Genomic DNA, 21,501 nt, shown 5'->3' with positions numbered 1-21,501 from the left:
TTCGATCCCTCGTATAGCAGATTTACCTTTCCTCCACCTATTATATTACCTTTTCGATCTTTCGTCGAATCTAGCGTCAGATCTTTTATCAGATCTAGCGCTCCTTATCATTTCTATACATTAATTAATCCTTTAATTCAATCGCTTATGTAATAATTATTTCCGCTAGAAATCTACTTTTTATTACTATTACACATTATTATTCTTCCGAATAGCGATTACTTAACCTATTAATTTATTATTATTACATTATATCTAATTATTTACTTAAAAAATTTATACTTATTTTTTATTACCGTTATATATTATTGATCTCTCGTACGGCGGTTATTTAACCTAATATTTTATTACTTACCTTCTATATTTCCCTTCTATACCTACCTTCTATCGCCTGCCTTTTATTATTACTATCCCTCGCCCGATCGTTTAACTTAATAATTTACCGTCTATTATTTACTATCGCTAACCACTTAATCTTATAAACGTCGCTATAAATCCTTTTATATAATAACTTCTACGAGTCGGGTTTTAATAACATACTTAATAAATATCTACCGCTAATAATAATAATTAAAACTAAAGTATTAACCTTAACGCCATTCCCAAAAGCGCTAACCAAATAATTATAAGTATCTTCCGTCTACTTTTATCTTCTTTTAACCTTTCGTACAATTAATATATTAAGTATCGAACTTATACGGCCGCCTATTCAAAATATTTAAACCTATATCGATATTATATTTACCCTTCGTAAAAATTAAAGCCGCTTTATAATTTTATTCGTCAATATTTAATAATTAACGCCATATTATTATAATAATATTTAATATACTATTTTTATTATACCCGATTATAATATAATTATTATATAAAAGTTTATTAAGTTTAAATAAATTGCCTCCGCCCGTTTAAATTATATTAATAATTTATTAATAATAAGCCGTAATTAATTCGAAAATCCGCCTTATAAAACTTCATTTTTATTATAATCGAGATCCTTTTTTTATAAATTTTTATTTATAACGTTATACGAGAAGTATTAGTTTTATAAAACTTAATAATTATTTTTATATAGAATTTTACTTTAATTCCTATATAGAATCCTATTTTTAAAATTCCGGCTACCTTACGCCGTACAGGTATATTTATAAAATCGCTATACGATTCTATATATAATACATGTTAAGTAAGGCTCGGCTTAAAGCGTTATTATATTCGACCGTAAAAGCCTCTTCTTAGTTAAAGGAGTTTATAATTAATATTCCTTTATTTTAATAGGTTTAATAATTATTATATTCGTTTTATAACCGAGCTAGTTACCGATCTCGTCGACATTAAACTAAAACTTTAAAGGGATTAATTTTAAAATAAGATTATTAAGCCGCTTAAAAAACTCGATAATTTTCTCTATAAAAGTTACGTTAAGCTTTAAGAAATCTATGCTTTTAAAAAAAATAGTATTAATAAATAAATAACGAGTAATAAATCTTTTAACCTAGTACTTACCGAGTATTATATTAATCTCGTTAACTTAAAAAATCCGTTAAGCGAATATTTAAAAAATAACGTACGCTGGTAAACAGCTTAAATTATATTATATAAAGTATTAAGTTACGATCTAAAACTTTTCCGCTATTATTAAGCTTTAAAAGGATTTATTCCGTTATTTTATAATTTTGCGGCCGTAAATCCGAACCTTTAGAGTTATTCCAGGAATATTATACTTCTCGGCGGCTTGTTTTATTAACGAGCTATTTATAACATTTTAAATCGCGCGTTATAGTGCTAACTCGTTAAGTTTACGGCTTATTAGAAAGAGGAAAAAAAGGAAGACGATAGTATTATTTAATTAATTATAAATCAAAAGCTAACTGGTTTATATACTGATTTATATGTGGTGCTGTCAGGGGCTATCTAAATTTAGGGGTCGCCATTACATAGGGTGACCGTAGCACCGTCAGCTGGCTTAGTTGGCACAAGTTTGCATCCCTGATAGTGAAGATGAATCAGTGGTAGCTGTTCTCACCAGCAATCACCAGAGCATAGTATATACCCGACATGATGAGCTCAACGCCCACACTGCCGGAGCCATTAGACGACAACGGTACACCAGATTCCAATCATCAGGCTCTGTTGTCGCTGGTTTCTCTGGCCAAGGCTCATTGGGTGCATCGCCCAAACTGCTGACAGTGTAATAAAGATCTAATGCGAGCTACCACCCGAACACACCTGAGTGTGCCGTCGCCACCTTGTCCCAATTTTCTGTAGACTTACCCAGACGACAATCACGAGCCAATTCTTTACCCACGAAGCTTAACAGGTGAAAAGTCATGGCCCTAGCATGATCGGCGCTGGTAAAAACCTCTCGCAAATTCGCCTTGCAAACAAATTCCGAACCCGGTAAAAGTCAACCGGGCCATATGCCGACCAGGATGGTGCAATAACCCTCTGGTCTCGGTAGCCTCCTGCCCGCAAAGACGGAAAGACCCATGGTGGACGGTTTGCTCCCACAAGCCACGCAAGCAGATGCGGACTCATTTCGTTGGCAAACCCGGTTGCGGCCACAGAGGCCGGGCCGCATCGCGAACCCGGCTGACAACGGGTACATCCAGTCGTCCCACGATGCCCTGCACTGTTCGTGGGCTTCTGTTACCGCGCGCGCCATGCGACCCTGCCGCCGAACGCAACTGTCCCTGTCCTGTGTTACCCACGATGCAAGCCTGCAAAGCCACGTGCAAGAGGCCATAATCCCTGTTGACAGGTGAACCAAGTCTGCGGTGACTCCCAAAAAGGAATGCAAGTAATCGTCAGATAGGGCAAATTGATCCTGACGGCTTCTCCCGTCTCGGCAGTTACCGCCATTGAGCCCCGAAGATGAAGCGAAATAGTTTCTGGAGTCCCATCGGTCGTGACTATGTAGTCCCTAGCCATGATCTCTTGGTGCGATGCAAGCTAAGGCCTTTTGTCTCTCCAATCACCTCGCCTGCATGGACTGATTCCGTAGTCGCCCTGTCTGCTGGCTGTCTGTCTGCTGGCCTTGACTCATGACTTAGCATGGTGCTTATCAGCGGTTTCTTCCGTCAACTTGCTTTCAGCCGACTGTCATATCGCGTGCCGGTTGTTTATCGACCTGCTATCAGCTCGTTCTGCCCACGTGTCTGCAGACTGCAACGCTGCAACACCAGCTCACTGGATATTTCCCCGCGACATAATGCTATTCCATGAATCGTATGCGACCGCCTCGAGCCAGGGCTGTGGATAGACAAGACGAGGAGGATTCGAAGCGGACATTTCCCGACCGGGCTAATGATTTGATATCCGAGGCATTAAGCATCATCCCTGTCCCAAACAGGGGCTGGCACGTTGCGTAGCGGGGCGCCGATAAGATCATCCCAGGATACGATCGGACAATGTGCGTGATATGCATGGATTAGTCTCGGGCCAGTTCCTTCTTTGAGCAACTCTTCGCAAACTGGGAATTCCATGAAATGGCACGCTACGCGGGATAATAGATGGAGTAATACAATCTCCGAGATACCAGGACTTCCATGATTACGAACGCTTTGGACATATGGCACACCCCGCCGTTGACGTGGCCATCAAGATAACTCTGGAGCAGGCTGCTGCCACCGCTGCTACCCGATGGAGATGTCATCAGCGATGTAGTTATTAACCTACTCTGTGTGCGAGTCTTCTCTTTCAGCTGGGCTAAGCTGGCAGCAACTGGCAGCTAGTGTGAATAGGAGATAATAATTAAGTGGGGGAATTCCAATTGCTAAACTGTGGGGATTCGGATATACCCTCGTGGCTTCATCTTTATACACAAAATGCGCGATGTTACTGTAGGACCACGTGCGACGGACCATGATTGGTATGCTACGGGTCAGGCACAGTTGGATTTACGACGCAGCCATCCCTGGCCGTTTTGCTATCCGGCACTACGGAGTAGGCAGACCGGCGTGGAATTCAGGCGCTACGGATGTAATACGATCATTGGACCCTCAGCAGTATAATTAAGCTTAGCACCGCGACGTATTAAAGCTGAAGGGAAATGCTAAGGGTTCTTCTCGAGATCCCGCTAAGGCGTGGGATATATTAAGCTATATGCAGTGCGACCTTTTTAGAGAACTCGGCCATCTTCTGGAATCCTGCCTATACCCTTGAGGTTACGTTCTTTCCTTGTTTCATCTTAGAAACTGCCACTCCTTCAGTCATTCTTTTAGCACCTGTCACTCCTTCAACATGCGTTTCTCCGTCGTATCGAGCCTGTTTGCCCTTGCGGCCACGGCCACCGCTGGCCCCGTCCCTGTTGGAAAGAGCACCAGCGGCCTACCTAGTGTCCGCCGCGGCCCCAGCGCTCGGAAAGCCGACCTTCCTCATGGTCCCCGGCGCCTGGCACACGCCCGCGGCGTTCGACCTGATCCGCGCCCAGCTCACCCAGCGCGGCTTCGAGTCTACCGCCATAGACCTCCTCACTGTCGGCCCCACCGACCCCAAGCACCAGGGCGTCCCCGAAGACGCCGCCGCGATCCGCGCTGAGCTCGAGAAGCTCGTCGATGCCGGCAAGGAAGTCATAGTGCTTTCCCACTCCTACGGCGGTGTACCCGCGGCCGCGGCCGTCGAGGGTTTCAACCTCAAGGACCGAGTTGCCAAAGGCCAGAAGGGCGGCGTCCTGATGGTCCTCCACATGACCTCGTTTGCTGCCCAGGTCGGATCCAGCCTGATGGACTCTCTCGGTGGCAAACCCCTTCCCTGGTTCAACATCACAGGTACGTGTTGCCCCCTACTGACCACTCTCGCAAACTCCATACTGACTGTCTCACGCAGGCGACATCCTCACCCCCATGGACCCGATCAAGATCTTCTACGCCGACGTCGAGCCCAAGCTGGCCGCCAAGGCCGTCGCCGCCCTCGAGCCCTCGAGCATGCGCGCCATGACCGACAAGGGCACCTTCGCGCCCTGGGACGCCGGCTTCCAGATGGGCTTCATCCACACCGAGCAAGACCAGGCCATCCCCATCGCTATCCAGAAGCAGATGGCGGCCCTGTTCCCCGCTGACCACTTCACCGCCACCCTCAATTCCAGCCACTCGCCCTTCCTCAGCATGCCCGAGAAGCTCGGCGAGGTGCTGGAGCAGGCTTCCCAGTTTGCGCAGGAGAAGGCAGGGCCTGCCGGCAAGTCTCTGTTGGACATCCAGTCGCATCTTTGAGCTGCAGAGCTAGATGACCCTGGCAGTGGTGATAGGAGCGTTATTCGCGAATCGGCTTTAGGCCCCAAATTCGGCGATCTGGCAATGCTCTGAAGACAGAGCGCCATAGACTAGTACCGGATAATCAAAGACCAATTTCTCAAGCCCTATTAGCAGCAAGCATGAACGCCAATTTGACATCTGCACATTTGCGAACATCACGTACAGTCCGCCTAGTTCTGTCACACGTTACTTAGATACCGCAGGATTCGTAGACGGCTGCCAGTGTAAGGCTTCGGAAGTAAATGGCTGGTCTCATTATAATTGTACTACATGGGAGGATACTCAGCCGGCCGTTTCTGGAGTGAATGCATCATCTTGTCAACACCAAGGCCTCTCAAGCGCGCGCTAGAATGAGATCCCGACTGGCCATTATTGCTGAGATTCTCTCGTACTCGTCGATGTAGAGCCACTCTTCCCGCTTGAGCTCTTTCTCGGGATGAACACGGTGCGAGGGACGTTGAGTACTGAGTTCCAAGTGACCGTTCGTCGCCAAGATTCGCCAAGCTGTGTTCCTTGTTAACTCGGCCGGATGGGTCTCTCATAGCAGATGACTCGGCCGTGGAGAACTCAGGCCAACAGCAATTTACCCCGCTGAGTCCATAAGTGCGGAATTCGGCCAACAGCACTTGAACTCACCGAATAGCGTTAAACTCGGCCCGCTGACTTCAGCTAAGAGCACCTAATTCCGGCTAACACCAACTCATCCTACCAAATTCGGCCAGCAGCATTGAATCCCGCCAACGGCTAGGGCTATGCCATGGCATGGCGACCCTTGGCCAGAGGAGAACGACAGCGACCACCAGTTAAGAAACCCAGCCCGTCCATGCTGGGTAACTGAGACTGTAAGGCAAAGAGTAAAGGGCAAAGGGTGAGAATAGTATAAAGGCAGCAGCGGTAATTGATAATCGCGGAACCCCCATGCCGTGATCCTGTACTTGATACTGTACAATTGTCTTTGCCCTTCTAGCCAGGTAGTCCTGAAGCTGCTACCAGGCAGTTTGACGAGCTCAAGGTGTTGCTGTTTCAGATACCCTTAGTCAATCAATATATGAGATCTCGAGCCGCTCACAGCTGTGGTTGATGTCGAGTGTGCCCGTCTTGACGTTGCCCATCTCGAGGATCCCCTGTGGCCAGCTCTCAGATGTGCCTGGCGAGTGTCTACTCTTCGGCATCGCCGGGCTATCTTGTCGCCCTTAACCGGTGGCACGCCAAGCACAATGTATATTAGGGTCTTCTGGGAGCATGTGGCCAACCCAGGATGTTTAGCCTGGAACACCTCTTGCTATTTCTGGATCTCTGATTCCGGTGAATTACTGCTGCGCTCAGCTCTCATCTGTGCCCAGGGTCGCTTGCTGTTGCATCGGATACAAAGCACACGGGCAGGGGCGAGTCTTACCGGACGTTTTATTCAAGCCACCGTTCTGACGAAAGTAGGATCATCTTGCTGCTACTAGAAGATTTCCCAAAAATGCTGTCGGTCACCGTCGACTTGACCGAAACTTCAGCATTCCACAATAGGGCGAACGGAACTTAACCGTACATGACCCCGATTTTCCGGGAGGGTCCCCAGGCTATCTTGTTTACTAGGGCTTATGGCCACCTGGTCGATGACGAGCCGTCCCGGGGAGCTCCTCGTCTAAAGGAGGGCTCGGGGCTGGCCATTGTTAATAGTCTGCCAGCCTATCTGCACCAAGCAATTGTGGCATAAAATGCTCGAGACTGGTGTATATGGCTCATGGGATGTCTTGGTCAGTCGGCAAAGGAAAAAGGGAGCCGCCGAAGCCGCACGCCGCATGTTCATAGTGTACACATACATTTTTGCGATGCGCATGATTGCCAGTATCATCGTCCAGAGACACAAGAGCACAAGACTAATATAAGACGGCATGGTGGATTGGGGGAAGCTTTGAATTTAATTAATTGAGTAACTCTCGAGGCCAGCCTGCATTGATCCATCCTCAGGCTGAGTGCCTTTAACTCCGCCAACCATCGCGGAGCCAAGTGTGTCGCTAGCTAATGTACACGCCATCGTAGCTGTCGAGAAGGCGAGGAGCGGCTCCAATAGGTCCGTCTTCAGTCGTGTACATTTTCCCTCATGGCGACCGAGGGTACATGCCCTTTAAAAACCAAGACCCAATGGCATTGCTCGTCGCCCAGAGACGTAAGTGAATGTTGCCGTCGTATGAGGATCAGTCCCTTCGCTGACCGTTGACAATGTTGAATGTGTTTCCGGTCCCGTCGTCGCAGCCCAGGACGCCCTCTTGCGAGGTGGTGCTGCAGAACTCGCCGGCCTTGAGCGGGAGGCTGGGTTCGTTGACCGGCGTGCCGGGTTTGACAGGGGCGGCGGCGGTCAGGCCGACGAGGAAGAAGGTGAGGGCGGCAGTGAGCTGCATGATTGAAGGTTGAAGATTGGATCGGAAGAGAGGTATGGATTAGGCAAGAGTTTGGTGATGAGATTCGGTCCGGCCGGAATGAAGTGAAGTGAAGATATGGGGTTGTTCTAGTAGCGGTGAAGAAGCTATCTGTCTATCCAGAGAGCAAAGGATGAGGTGCTGTCCTTTAAATGCATTATTACTAGAGCAGGCGTCGTCACAGGGGAAGCCAGCTCCACTTGCAATGGCGCAACGGCAACCATCGCATTTGTTTCAGCTTCCAGGTCCTTAACACTTGGCGAGAAAGGCAGTTGAGAACAGTGGCACGCGGTAAGTTCGTGAAACACGTTAAGAGTGCGCAAGCGGTGGTAGTCAATAGCTAAATCGCACCACATGCGGCTTCTTCCGGCAGTCGAACGCCGTGTTATCCAAACAGCTGCGTGGCGCCGTCAAAGTCCAGGTCTGAACTAACTCCTCTGACATGGCAGTTCCCGCCACGCTAAACCTTCAACGATCACCGCCGGTTTTTCTGTCACGTGACGGATTCGACGACACTGCCAACAACGACAAGACGCGGGTATGTCCAAGTGAACCCGCTACAATACGTCGGTACTTTGGATTTGCTTTCCATTATGCAAGCGAACATGGGATGTCACATCGTGCTTTAAGGTGCGTCACGTCTCTTGGCTGTTATTGCCTAGCGCTGGGTTTTACTTCGATGTTACCTGAGGTGTGATCGGCTCATTGCTTCTACCACAGTGTTGTCGGCAGCTCGGCGCGGCTGTCTGATGCGGCGAGACAAGAACAGGTGATTGCAACTCTACAGTCAAAAGGAACATCGTTCACCACTTCCAAGCAGTAGACTTCTGTTTAATGCCACTATCCATGCCACACAAGTCCCTGCGACCAATTCAGCATATCAATATCTTCCCAAGTGCTGGTGACTGATGCCGTGATACTTGGCCGGCTCTTGATTGCTCTCTAGCTCGACTCTTCCCGAGCCATGCAGCTCTGTTGGGCCCGAATGCCCATTCATCTGAGCATGTGGTCTGAGTCGGCATTTCTTGCTCTGAGTGGCCATGCACGTTTTGTCCTCAGTACACTTCCGGGAGGTCACCGCCAACTGCCGCGTCTTGCTCCTGTGGTCGTTCGGGGTCTTTTCTAACTTGTTGCGCTTCCGGTGTCGGTAGAACATAAACGCTACGGCTCCAAAAATCAGCAACGCGCCGACGGCCGCACCGATTCCTATGCCCGGCTTTTGCAGCGGTACTGGGGGCACTTGCAGGTGTTGAAGATACTGGGACCTCTCGAGTCAGTCTCAGTGGATGTATAATCCGGGGTTTTTGTTGCTGTGGCGAGAAAGTCGGTTTTTTGCCATCAGATATTGATCGCAGCGGCGTTGACGAGCGGACCAGACAAAGTAGTGGTTTTATCCTGCACTTGATTGTCCAGGTTTGGTATGATGATGGCAATCGGAGATATGGCCACAGAGGAGCAAGACAGTGTGGACCAGGTCTCCTCGGAGCGTACGCCAGTGAGAACACGAGTAGCCGCTTATAATGGATGACTCAGTTGGGGATCAGGCAATGACACAGATAGCGATCTTCATACCTTGGACAGCACACCGCGCGGGTCTCTGTGATGGTACCGGCGACCTCCACGGACCCGCAAGCTGATGCCCAACCCGACAGTCAGATGCCGGGGGAGTAGAAAGCGTCAGACTTGAGCTGGAACCCGGTCGGATAGCATTCTGATGTCAAAGAGCGCCCAAGACTGTGATACTTGTGTGTTGTCGAGTTCTGGCCACTGTGGTCCGTGAAGACCTGGCCCCATACTGTCTGCAGACATCCAGATGATGGTGTCAGTGTTGCCGTCAGAGGGCCGATGTTGGTCATGATTGGAGTTCTGCTAAGGGTGACTGGTGACTGGCCAGTGGACTCGGAGGAAGTGAAGGAACAGGATGGCAGTGGAACAAAAGACTGGGTTGGGTCATGGGCGAACTAAAGTGACTTCTGCATTTAAATTCTCTCAAGGCCACGAGATTCATGTGTCTATCCTCACTCTAATCGACGGGGACACAGCATGATCCCCATCTTGACCCCAGCGAGCTACTCGGCCCCGAGGACCAACCGTGGCAAGCTTGGCAGTCCTATTTTCGGTTCTTGGCTGATGGCAGATCTACTTCAAACGGGCGCTTATCGAGGATCGAGCCGACCATTGACAAAGAGGAGATGATAGCCGAGCCAAGATGAACAGATCAGCATGCCGGTTGAGGTAGCACAAGGTGGAAATAGGGCAGGGTATGTCGCACAGCCCCATTTAGTGAGACACACCGTGCCATTGAGATTTCCAGCTCAAAACAAATTAACCCATGGTGGGTCATACCGCAAGGCACACTCATCATGAAAGATCTATTAGTTGGTTCATGCTTGCACATCCAGACCTCGACCTGGCGAAGACGCACCACTATCTTGAGCCATCCTTTCCGAAAACGTGTTCCCTTTTGGACCTGAATCGAGAGTCCGCCAATCCTTATATCACCTGGGAGAGCCAAGCATGGTCTGTTCGTAACGACGGCCAATAGAAAAAGGGCTGGGCCAGGGCTTGATTGGCACATAATTAAAGCTGGAAAGATTTCTCATGTTAGGCAGGCGGCAATCAACGAAGTATCACTTCAAGGCGCCGACTACCTTGATTGGCTAGTTGATTAATGGCCGTTAGTGCTTGGCTCGCATTCAATGCTACTATTATACAGGATGTATAATGGTTTCTGCGGTTAGAGATAGGACAGAAATGGAGTGTTGGGGGCGGGATGACATGGTGTGTCGCACCACAACATATTGGACGGAAGTGAGAAGTTGGCGGTGCGGCACGTCCTGGAGAAGTCTCTACCCTCTTGATCTGACCGAGCTTGTCATTTACTGCGACTTCCCATCTCTCAGCGTGACCCTTACCGGAAACCCATCCGCGGGATGTGCTCCGCCACCACCCATTTCGGCCTGGTACGCCCTGACACCCTCCACGGACATGACGCCGCCTCCTTTTCGGGGGTGCATCGCGTCTGCCAGGTATTGGTCAATCACCAGTGAGATGATGGATCGCGACTGCGATTTCGCCCTGGTATTCCGGCGAGAATCAGCCAATTCCTCGAATCGCTTATCGACCTCCCCGCTGAGATAGCGATCGATGCAATAACTGTTGTACCACTGGACCAAGGGGCGAGGGCTTAGATAGCGGCGGATTGGGTTGAAGGTGGTGTCGTAAGAGTCCAGTAGACCAGCCGCCGTAGGCCGTCTGCCAAAACACTACCTTGAGTTTGGTAATGCAGACGGGTACCGCTGCGTTAAAAGAGAAAATGGTTAGCATCGTCGAGGGATGGGTTCAACACGTGAGACTGACAACGTTATCCGACTGATGACGTCGAATGTAAGCTTCAAAGTGTACTCTTACAGCTGAAACACCTTGCCTTTTGCTGCAAGTTCCCGTAGTAACTGACAGAGCACTGCGACCTCATCCACGATAGACGGGGCGAACCCTGTCATATAGGCCGGCTCGAAGCCCGGATTGAACAGGGCACGCCACTTCTTCCAGGTGTCGCCGTGCATCGTCATTAGCGACGGTCCGCCGTTGATGACCTCCATGGTTTCGCACATGAAGGCCGGCTTGTCAAGGACGCCGCCTCCACCTGGGCCGCAGTAACGGGGTCTGTGACGACCAGCAGGGTCTTGCTGAAGGGCCAGAGGTTTAGGTAGAAGTTGCCGCTGGGGAAACTTTTGGCCATCTTTCGCACCATGACGTGCATGGTGATGTCTCGCGGAAGTCCTTGCATCGACTGCTTCACGGCGAGGTGACCCAAGAGGAAGTGGAAGGCTGGCATCGGCTTGGCGGCCCAAGTCTCATCAGTTCGCTTACTCACAGAAGCTCCTCAGATAAAGCAGGTGATCACAGGTCATTACTCACCACCTTGGCGGCCTGTAGCTCGCGTACATGCTGTCGGTTTGAGTCAAAGCTGGCGATGAACGTTGTCACCAGAATTGCGGCCACTGCGATCGCGACAGATACTGTCACACGCATGCCAACGATGGCATGCATATCGGCCCAACGAATAACTGCATTCCTAAAGGATATGGCGGCTAAGGGACAAAAGGACGTCCGGAGGATACCAGACGAGGTGTATATAAGCCTTACAAATCACCCTCCTAGAAGGAGAGGAAGGATAGACAGACAAGAGCCCCTAGAAGTGCCATAGTCAATTATTAGCTGAATCAGAACCAAGCCCTTACTGCCCTTGTCACAGATACAGTGAGCTGGGCCATGGTGTCAAGTAAGGTAATGGGCTTTGATGACAGTCTGGTAACTCAAGATTCAGAACCTGAAAGACATGACTCTTCATGGGACATCCAGTGTGGCAAGGGCGGAGTCAAGGTTGTTGCAGACGGTAGGTGGGACGATGTGTTGTGGAAATTGATTGAAAAGCCCAACACCCAACACGAGCCTCGAATTGAAATTCACTGGATGCATGCAAGAAGCCGTAAAGGGGTGGGGGCCATGAAGAGGTGTAGTAAGACGATGGCCAAGACTTTCCTTCCCTGTTCTTAAAATAGGCACCGCGCCCTGTATTGCTGTACTCCGTAGCAGGCACCTTCTATACTCCCTGCACATTGGTATATCCTTGAGATCCTGGAGGCGGCGCAGCCCTCAGCGATCGGTCGAGCCGAAGCCGGAACTTGGCTCGGATACGCCACCAAAGATCGCGACCCAACATCTCACGCGTGCTTCATTGACTAGTGTGATGGGGTACGGGGAAGATGGCCAAACAAGAAGCGAGAGCCAGACCGGACTAAGAAGCGTGGACACCACTCACATTATGGATGACCTCAATTATCACAGTATCCGAAGGAACGAAGCGAGGAATGAACCAGTCTAATGTTGGGCTTCATAACTTTGAGGGTTGATGATGTGTAGCCCTCTGTGGAGACCACTCAGACCCACGGGCCATGACAAAACCAGATATTGGGGACTTCATTCAGCTTGATGATAACGATTATGAGTACAATACATAGGTCCCTAGGACGCATGACGGAGTTTGTGCTTTCCTCCGGCTAATCCTGTTTATTGGTATCAGTTGCATAACCGGCATAATGAGATATAGTACGGGCGGTGATGATAAGCGACTTTCGGGGTTTAATTACTCCTTCTTGTTCCAGTATTTATTCCTCATTATTTCTGTCGTTAGCCCTCGTTATCCCAGTGTCTCAAGAGGAATGCATTTACCGTTTATTCGAGGAGTTGCCAGTATTCCCCCCTGAGACATCTCGATTATCCTAAAAAGAGTAATACTAACGCCGAGAGTCGGTAGGTGACTCTGGCAACTGCTCTCAGGTGTGGTAGGGCTGAACATATTCCCTAGGCAGTCGTCTATCAGAACAGGGGGAAACTACAGCAGCATTAACCGGGTATAACGCCAAGTTGTTCAGTGCTAATACTCGGTGTTAATTGAATAGAAGCTGGCCTGAGGCTTTCGTAACAAGTAATTCAACGGAAGGCCAAGCCAAGCCCAACTTGTCTAAGGTCGGTGGTAAGTCTAATCTAGTGGCTAATAATGAGTCTCACTAACCGACTGTCTGGTTCCGAGCCCCTACATTACATCTGGCCACTGTGACTTAAAGACCTATCTTTTGATCATCAAGCCATAGCAAGACTCTTATCCGACAGGATTAACTCATATCGATGAAGGCTTGTCTGTTTGTAGTCAGAGACCCAGGACGGCGGTTGGGGAACGAAGAACCAACCCAGCCAGCATGCTAGGGCGGGGTCGGGGCGACGCGGGTGAAACTTGCGGGGTGAAACTTACGGGTGTTGCTCGAGCTCTGTAGTAGAGGTTGTCTAATTAGATTTGGCCAACTACAAAGTTGTCCCTTACACCCGAAGTAAGGGATACGAGCCACAACCAACGGGCATGGCTCCTTGGTAATGCCAACCAACACCGGTCCACAAGTCGCGATGCGAACTCTGTGGCATGATCAAGGGACTTGAAAATCACTCTTCCATCATCAACAACCTTAGCGCCTTTCTCTCTGGATATTTGATACATGTTATCATCTTGTGGGCTAAACTGTCGCGACAATATGGACTTTCCATTTGCGCTTTTCTTTGCGTTTCTAGGCTCGACCTATGTGTTCCTGAAGGCCCTCCTGTGCTTTACCCAACATCCCAAGGAGCCGCCTGCGGTCAAAAATGGCGATACCGTTCATCAGTCCACTGTTCGACTTGTATCATGGCGGAACGCCACACTTCGCGAGACTAAGGTCAGCAAAATGGGTCCCATAATGATACCGAATGCATTAAGATGCTAACAAACACCTGCTGCAGAGACAAGTACGATGTTCCAACCTACACTCTACGTACGCCAGGCTAGCGTCTCTACGTTCTTCATTTCCCTGTCTCTCATTCCGCTGGTCCAGAGACAGGTTAAGACTATCGCCTTCGCGCTCATCGAGGCTTAAGCGGCGGCGACCGTCATGGGCGTCGGCCCCGCCGGCAACGCCATCATAGGCTCGGAACGCATGCTGGAGAACGACTCTTACTTGTCCACATTTGTGCCGTCTCTTCAGCCGGCCCTATCTCCTGGCGTTGGCCTCGATGCTATTAGCGGTGCGGCGATTCGATGCATCTCTGAGTCTCTCAGCAAGGCTCAGCGCGGATAAGTCGACTACGGTGGAGTTGTTCGCCTGGGTCTGCAGAGAGATCTTCCTGGCCACCACCAATTCTATATACGGGCCCATGAATCCATTCCGCGATCCCAGGGTTGAGCAGGCCTGGTAGTATGTCGCAGATTAGTACCCACTCTCATCTTTTGCTCAAGGCTAACGCAATGACCAACAGCGATTTTGAGCCTGGCATCATGGTCCATATGCTCAAGGCATGGCCTGGCATGCTGGCCCGCAAGAGCCTGCGTGCTCGAGAGCAGCGTCTAATCCCCGCGTTTGAGAAGTACTTCGCAGCAAACGGCCACCTGCAGGGCTCCTTGCTAGTTCAGTGCCGGTACAAGCACAACACAGGCCACGGGCTGCGAGGTCGAGACGTTGCCGCCACGGAAGTTGGCCAGATGGTGGCTTCTGTCACCAACAGCGTCTCAAGTGCGTTATGGATGCTTTACCATATCTTCTCCGACTCCACGGTTCTCTAAGAGTGCCGCAAAGAGGTAGACAGCTGTTGCGGACCGAAAACGACGGGGTTCGTACCATTGACCTGGCAAAAGTCAAGTCTTCGTGCCCGTCTTGCTGTCGATGTGGCAGAGACCTGCGTTACGTGTACATTGGCATTGCCGCCAGGGTGGTCATGCAGGATACTACACTTGACGGCAGGTGGCTTTTGAAAAAGGGCAGCACCGCCATGACCGTCGCCCCCCGTTCAGCACACCGACCCGTCCGTGTGGGGCCCGACGGTGAGGAGCTTCCGCCATCGGCGCTTTCTGCGGGCCCCCGGCGAGAAGCGCCCAACCCCGTCACAATTCGGTCTTTCGGTGGCGGGACGGTCTTTTTTCCGGGGCGGCACTTTGTCAACAACGAGGTCATGGCGTTCGCGGCTCTGTTGCTGCGGCGCTTTGATCTAAAGCCGACGTCCGGAAATGGAGAGTGGGCGGACCCCGGAAGAACTTTCCCATGACTTCGTCCATGCCGACACCAAAGGCCGCGCTGCAGGTTGAGATCACTCGGCGGGACGGTCGAGAGTGGCCTGTAGAGTATTCCGCTGCTAGTAAGAGCGTAGATATCGTTGCTGAGGATGTTTCAGGGATGGAGGTCAGTCACGAGTAGCAACACGATGGTGGATAAGGGCATAGGCAGACATTCATGGTGCAATAGGCTTACTGTAGGGGGATGTCGCGGCAGATGGCTTGCCGATGCTAGAAGATACTTAAACGAATTATCGGGATTTATCACCTCAGCAGTGGCTTCAGGCCCCGCATAGTACTATCTTATGTCTCGGGTACTGTCTCCCCCTTGCGTCTTCTTCCCGCCCTTGCGTACTGGACTAGATGTCGTGGTTCAGCTTTGACAAGTGCTGTACCCATGTTTGCTGAGCTGCATATGCAAGTCAATTGACTAACTGCGGCAGAGTCAGCCAGTATCAGCACAAACACTGTCTCTCGTATCAGTCTTATCTTCATGAAGCCGCCTACTTGCAAATCGTGGCCCAGCAAACAACTGGAATCCTGCTCTGTCGGACTCTCGCGGATGCGGACTTGGTAACCTGTGTAACATCATCTACATATTTCAAGTGCCATCCGGTATACGGTAAATCCAAACCCATTACAACTCTTCGCCTCGAACCATTCCATTCCTCCAAACTAGAGGACATCATCTCGAACCCCTTGTATCACCAACGCGGCCCTCCCACCACATCCAAAATGCTAGGCAGCGTTCTCCCCTTCTCCGAAGAGGCCGCAGACCGTGTCAGTGAGTACTGCGAGACTCGATCCACTCCGATCACCGACACCCTCCAGAAGCATTGGGAGTATACGCGCGGGAAGTTTTCCGACGCCGACAAGATGTCCTCGCGCCTGCAGGGGTCTTGGATGGTATTCACGGCAAATGATCGCAAGCCGAAGAGAGGTATGTAGTCTGGATTCCGCATCCTTGACCCCACAGTTCAGTACCTTGCTGCATGGAGGCCCAGGATGGAAAGAACTCTGGATGCTTTTGGTCGCTTGCTCACACGCCTTTTGCCTCTGTCGAACAGTTCTGGAGATTGGCTGTTTCAGCGGCTACAGCGCGCTGGCATGGTACGAGGGCACCAAGGACACCCAGGCCGAGATCATCACCTTGGAGCTCAGTCCCAAGATGATTGCCGCGAGCCGAAAGGCCTTTGAAGAATACGGCGTTGAGGATCGCGTCAAACTTGTCGAGGGCCCCGCTGACCAAACGTAAGCGACCTTAGGCCCAACCTACTTCTGTAACCTTCCAACCTACTGACACGCCGTCTTCCATCCGGCCAGCCTGAAGACCCTGACTGGAGAGTTCGACCTCATCTTCGTTGACGCCAACAAGGATGGTTACGAAGGTTATGTCAAGACCATCTTGGACCAGAAGCTGCTCTCTCCCAACGGAATCATCCTGTGTGACAACGGTAAGCCAAAGAAACGGAACTCGGTTCCTGATCTATATCATGGCTACTAGCTGACAGCGCAACAGTCTTTGCTCGCGGCCTCACCATTGGCGCGGACTGCGCGCCGTGGGTCAACGACCACGTTCGTCCGTACTGGCTCGGGTGTGGCCAGGCTCTTGATGGGTTCAACACCCGTCTAGTCCAGGACGAACGGGTGGATGTTGTTGTTCTTCCCGTTTTTGACGGCATTTCCCAGATCAGATGGAGAAATGTCTGAGGACTCAACGAAGCAACTGGTAGTGTGCCATTAAGGGGGCTGCTGCCGGAATCCATTATCCTTATCTATATCACTACATTCTTGAGTTCTACAGAGGCAGTGAAACTGGTCACTGGTCTGTACCAATACTTTATATGCGCAATATAAATCATCAGTCTCAGTATGTCTGCTGCGAGATTCTTGCACTCTTGTGACCAACTCTACATGTACAGACGCGGAGCTGCAACTGGCCATCTACAGGTACTCAGCCGTGGAGCGAAGCCTGCGAGTTGTGCCACTGCTTGCAAAAAGTACGATCCACAGAATAGATACATGGTAAAGGAAGTCCGGCACGGGCCCTACTATGGAGACAGCATGGAGGTCGCAGGGCTATCACGTCTTGACTGGCAGTCACCGCAGCCTCCTAAGAAACCTGTCCACGTCTTCATCGTCCGTCATTAGTGGCCAGACAGTGACCAGAAGAGTAAGATCTTGTAGAAGTCGAACCCCGAGTGTTGATGATAAACGGTGGATGCCAAGACCTTTGACATGCAGTGTTTTGCATCAGCAGAACCTTGGAAATGGTCGCACCTTTCTGTCACTTTTCTCGAAGCTGTGAGAAGCCGATGGAGTCACGGTGGAAATAACAGATCCGGTACCTACGGCCAACCAGAGTTGATCGAGATGGTCGGAGACTAGAGCGCTCAGGGAGGCCAATACAACATCGGGTTCGTCGCAGCCATGCCCGACCGCTGAGAGCTCGGGTCAAAACCCCCCGAAGTTTCTCGTGGATCCCTCTTTGATGGGGGTTCCCTGGAACCAGAAACCAAGCTAGCTCTCCCAGTCTAGTTGCCTCCACTCCGGCCTCCATGCGTGCTTTGGGTAATGATTACCATCTCGGGCGGGTGGGGGTAATTGTCTGGGGTGAGACCTGGACTGGTCACGCGTGGTTTTCACGTGTTGCTTTACGTATGTGCTGCAGCAAATCATTCCAGTCATCGGAATATTCTACAATGCTTAAGCACTACTACTCTTTTGATTTGAAGTAGGCGCCTTTCATCACATATTTATCTCGAGTTCCGTCTGTATAGGCCATCATCTGCCTAGAGACGTCAAGATGGGCTCGCAACTACGGTTTTCTCGTCCCTGTTTCTAGCTATCGGAGGTTTTCTCTTTGGTTATGATTCCGGTATCATCACCTCGACCATCGCCCTCGACACATTCAGGGCCTACTTCTCGGCCCCGTCCGAGACGGTCACTGGAGGCATCGTCTCGGCCTTCCAGGGCGGTGCCATCCTCGGCACCATTTTCAACATGCTCTTCGCCAATGCGCTGGGCCGTCGCAAGACCATCTTCATCGGCGCCCTGGTCTCGGTCCTCGGCAGCTCCCTGCAGGCCGGCGCCGTGAACATGACCATGCTCATCGTCGGCCGCTTCATCGGGGGCGTCGCCGTCGGCCAACTGACGTCGACGATCCCCATGTATGCGTCGGAGCTGTCCGAGGCCAAGCATCGCGGCATGCTGTCTGGTCTCTTGCAGCTGATGCTGAGCTGGGGCTTCTTCGTTGCGCAATGGGTCGGCTACGGTTGCTCGTTCATCTCAACCCAGTTCTCATGTGAGTCTTGTTTACTCCCAGCTGCACTATTTCACTCAGTCGAATACTTACTTCCTTTGCAGGGCGCTTCCCGCTCGCCTTCCAGAACATCCCCGGCCTCATCCTCATCTCGGGCATCTTCTTCTTGCAGGAATCCCCGCGGTGGCTTATCGAAAAGGACCGCGCCGACGACGCCCGGCGGTCCCTCCAACGGCTCCGACGCGGCCTCGACGAACACGTCATCGAGCTCGAGTTCCGTGAGATCCGCGACGTCATCCTCGCCGACCGCGAGCTGCTCGGCCACGTGACCTGGAAGTCCATCGTGACCAAGCCGACCTGGCGACGGCGGCTGCTGCTCGGGTGCGGCGTGCAGGCGTTCGGCCCCCTCAGCGGCATCAACGTCATCAACTACTACGGCCCCAGCATCTACAAGATCCTGGGCCTGTCGACGCAGCAGTCGCTCCTCATCATCGGCATCAGCGGCGCGCTGTCCATCGTCTACTGCAGCGTCGGTTTGTTGCTGCTCGACCGCGTCGGCCGCGTCCGGCCCCTGCTCGTCTCGGCGGCCGGGCTGGCGGCGGCGCTGCTCGTCAACGCGGTGCAGGCACAGTACTTCCACGAGAGCAACGCGAACCAGCTGCGCAGCATGGTGGCCATGAACTTTGTGTTTAGCCTCTTCTACACGCCCTCGGCATCATCAGCTGGGTCTACCCGGCCGAGATCTTCCCCGTCGAGGCCCGGGCCCTGGGCAACGCCATCACCACCTTCACCAACTGGGCCGTCAACCTCATCTTCGCCCAGTTCTCGCCGGCGGCCCTGGCGGCCATCGGCTTCCGATACTTCTACGTCTTCTTCGCGCTCAACATCGTCGCCTTCCTCTGCTACTGGTTCTTCTACCCCGAGACCAAGGGTCGGACGCTGGAGCAGATGGACGAGCTGTTCGGCGACCAGCTGGTCCCGCACGCCCTGCAGGACGAGACGGCGGCGGCCATTGCTCTGGAGAAGCATGGATTGGGAGAGGCCGAACTTCGCGAGCATGCCTAAGTAGTCCGTCTCGGTCGTTTCATCTATGTGGTATAACTAGCAAGCATTGGTATAGGAGCTGCGAGACAGTCTTGGATTTTCATGTAATGCAGCATTTTGGGGTCCGTCACTTGACATGCGAGGTAGCCCACGGGGCTCACCATCAGGACAGAAGAGAATGCAAGTTATCTCCTTGGCCGACAGTACGGTCTCCAAGTGTTCACTCCATTATGGTCAAGGTTCTCGTCCAGCAGGGCCTTCGATAGGCCCGGGTTCGTAGTGATGGCTTCGTCATACTGCCCGTAATCCGCTAAAACCAACTTGGTCAAGGTGTTGAACGAGGAGAGGAAGCGTGTTCGGGCCTCGACGCCTTCGGACAAGACAAGATCAAGGGAGCGTAGACTTGGCGGAGAGGCTGATGGGCCAGTCATCACGGCAACGTAATGGCCCAGTCGAGTAAGGGTGGGAGTCCGAGGCGGAGGGCGAAATGACGGTTAAATTGAAAATGAGGGACGTCGTCAAATTTAAACTGTTTTTATTTAATACATGAAGACTGAAGTTGCATGGCCTGGCCCAGGGACCCACCCGGTCTTTTTGGCCAATCGTTGGCGCTTACTGGGAGGCTGGTAACGGTTGGAGCCGTTAGACGAAAGCGGGCGCCATACAGTTGACGTGCAATTACTCTGACCGAGAACCAGCTATAGAGTTGTGCAGCATGCTCAAAGCTGGATCAAACACTTATCGCCAATGCTAGAGGTAAGGCGGTTCGGAAAGGTTTTTGGGGTTTCTTGCATCTCAAGCGACGCGGTGTCGGGCAACTTCATAGTCATCTGCAGCGTCTTCTTGCCACGGAGTGTCGGCCACTTTCTAGAGTACGCAAAAGTACAAACCAACCTTTCAATGCGAGGAAAGCTCGTGCTCATTGTTTGACTTAAGACTTCTTGTGATAGATTGTTCAACTTTCCACATCCCCTCTCATGCCAAAGACCTGAAGCTTGTAGCAATGGCTAGTATCGCTGCCTAATGTGAAGTGTAATCGCTGCCTCTTGTTGCTGTAAATGATGAGTTTCCTCCCTGGATTGCCATACTTTACTTGCTACCAGGACACCAATCCCACATAGCCCTATCTCCCTCCAGCAACCAGAACTCCTCGCAACATGGTACGCACCGCCCAAGACAGAGAGCAGCAACAGGCATGGGCTGCTTCATCTGAAGCCCCGGACTCAACCCATACCTTATCTCCTCGGCCTCCGCCATCGTTGTTCGCAAGCCCGAGCCGACTTCCGCCCACCTTCGGCCTCGACATGACTCGCAACCCCTTCATGGACCCGATGTCGCCCGAGCATATGGCTTTGGTAGTTGATACACTTGAAAAGCACCGCATGTTGGAGGTTAGTAAGCTATGTCGCGTAGTCGCAGTCTTGATCAATGAGCTAACCTATCGCGGCACTACGCGGCAGGATCATCATGGACTCGCCCACTCGGCACGTACCTCAGCACGTACCTCAGCCTACCGGAGAGCCATGTTCAAGAACGCCGTTCTGCTATGCGGTTTGGGCATTCTGTGTGTGATGGGTTGGGCCTTGTGAAGGACTGGTGTCGCCCATGCGGTCGACTGAATGCTGCATAAACCCACCACGGGTTCGAACCATGGCGACAGAAGCCTGATGCTGTTCTCGATAGGAGGTGGGAAGTTGTGACGGATTTGCAGGTGACTAGTGCTTGGACACATGGACCTTAACTCGCAAGTCAGCTTTGATGTGAATGAAGGCGGATAATTCACGATGTTACACGCTATACGCTTAGAAGCGGTATTCAGGGGACAATCTCGGGAGATAGGGATCTTGCATACAAGAAGGAAGCTATGGGGAAGGTGTGTCGATGTCAATGTTGAGT

General features: G+C 51.4%; 9 protein-coding genes across 9 annotated transcripts; 6 read left to right on the top strand and 3 right to left on the bottom strand.

Annotated features, from left to right (window-relative positions):
• Positions 1 to 4,378: 4,378 nt before the first annotated feature.
• PG994_013745 (uncharacterized protein) lies at positions 4,379 to 5,210 on the top strand (the record flags this gene model as incomplete). Its single annotated transcript, XM_066865154.1, has 2 exons — positions 4,379 to 4,769; positions 4,828 to 5,210. 2 exons carry the CDS (start codon positions 4,379 to 4,381, stop codon positions 5,208 to 5,210), a joined length of 774 nt encoding a protein of 257 aa, XP_066710115.1.
• Positions 5,211 to 7,441: 2,231 nt separating this feature from the next.
• On the bottom strand, positions 7,442 to 7,645 carry PG994_013744 (uncharacterized protein; the record flags this gene model as incomplete). Its single annotated transcript, XM_066865153.1, has 1 exon — positions 7,442 to 7,645. One exon carries the CDS (start codon positions 7,643 to 7,645, stop codon positions 7,442 to 7,444), a length of 204 nt encoding a protein of 67 aa, XP_066710114.1.
• A 1,670-nt stretch (positions 7,646 to 9,315) lies between these two features.
• On the bottom strand, positions 9,316 to 9,519 carry PG994_013743 (uncharacterized protein; the record flags this gene model as incomplete). The annotated part of the gene is made up of 1 exon (XM_066865152.1): positions 9,316 to 9,519. The coding sequence occupies one exon, from the start codon at positions 9,517 to 9,519 to the stop codon at positions 9,316 to 9,318; it is 204 nt and encodes a 67-aa protein (XP_066710113.1).
• Positions 9,520 to 10,542: 1,023 nt separating this feature from the next.
• PG994_013742 (aflN/ verA/ monooxygenase) lies at positions 10,543 to 11,426 on the bottom strand (the record flags this gene model as incomplete). The annotated part of the gene is made up of 3 exons (XM_066865151.1): positions 10,543 to 10,918; positions 11,075 to 11,352; positions 11,415 to 11,426. The coding sequence occupies 3 exons, from the start codon at positions 11,424 to 11,426 to the stop codon at positions 10,543 to 10,545; spliced, it is 666 nt and encodes a 221-aa protein (XP_066710112.1).
• Positions 11,427 to 13,752: 2,326 nt separating this feature from the next.
• PG994_013741 (25-hydroxycholesterol 7-alpha-hydroxylase) lies at positions 13,753 to 14,130 on the top strand (the record flags this gene model as incomplete). Its single annotated transcript, XM_066865150.1, has 2 exons — positions 13,753 to 13,945; positions 13,997 to 14,130. 2 exons carry the CDS (start codon positions 13,753 to 13,755, stop codon positions 14,128 to 14,130), a joined length of 327 nt encoding a protein of 108 aa, XP_066710111.1.
• Positions 14,131 to 14,145: 15 nt separating this feature from the next.
• PG994_013740 (cytochrome P450) lies at positions 14,146 to 15,292 on the top strand (the record flags this gene model as incomplete). The annotated part of the gene is given in 4 exon segments (XM_066865149.1): positions 14,146 to 14,228; positions 14,239 to 14,448; positions 14,510 to 14,735; positions 14,756 to 15,292. 4 exon segments carry the CDS (start codon positions 14,146 to 14,148, stop codon positions 15,290 to 15,292), a joined length of 1,056 nt encoding a protein of 351 aa, XP_066710110.1.
• A 742-nt stretch (positions 15,293 to 16,034) lies between these two features.
• On the top strand, positions 16,035 to 17,009 carry PG994_013739 (o-methyltransferase domain-containing protein; the record flags this gene model as incomplete). Its single annotated transcript, XM_066865148.1, has 4 exons — positions 16,035 to 16,239; positions 16,367 to 16,550; positions 16,623 to 16,753; positions 16,819 to 17,009. 4 exons carry the CDS (start codon positions 16,035 to 16,037, stop codon positions 17,007 to 17,009), a joined length of 711 nt encoding a protein of 236 aa, XP_066710109.1.
• An 848-nt stretch (positions 17,010 to 17,857) lies between these two features.
• PG994_013738 (general substrate transporter) lies at positions 17,858 to 19,626 on the top strand (the record flags this gene model as incomplete). The annotated part of the gene is made up of 4 exons (XM_066865147.1): positions 17,858 to 17,870; positions 18,145 to 18,603; positions 18,666 to 19,180; positions 19,255 to 19,626. The coding sequence occupies 4 exons, from the start codon at positions 17,858 to 17,860 to the stop codon at positions 19,624 to 19,626; spliced, it is 1,359 nt and encodes a 452-aa protein (XP_066710108.1).
• A 1,136-nt stretch (positions 19,627 to 20,762) lies between these two features.
• On the top strand, positions 20,763 to 21,194 carry PG994_013737 (uncharacterized protein; the record flags this gene model as incomplete). The annotated part of the gene is made up of 1 exon (XM_066865146.1): positions 20,763 to 21,194. One exon carries the CDS (start codon positions 20,763 to 20,765, stop codon positions 21,192 to 21,194), a length of 432 nt encoding a protein of 143 aa, XP_066710107.1.
• Between the last annotated feature and the right edge of the window lie 307 nt (positions 21,195 to 21,501).

Source organism: Apiospora phragmitis (genome assembly GCF_038363925.1).
Source record: "Apiospora phragmitis strain CBS 135458 chromosome Unknown utg000011l:1.0-3236445.0:1.0-3240683.0, whole genome shotgun sequence".
NCBI classification, from domain to species: domain Eukaryota; kingdom Fungi; phylum Ascomycota; class Sordariomycetes; order Amphisphaeriales; family Apiosporaceae; genus Apiospora; species Apiospora phragmitis.
Note: the sequence above shows the minus strand (reverse complement) of the source record. Positions and strands in the feature narration are given on the sequence as shown.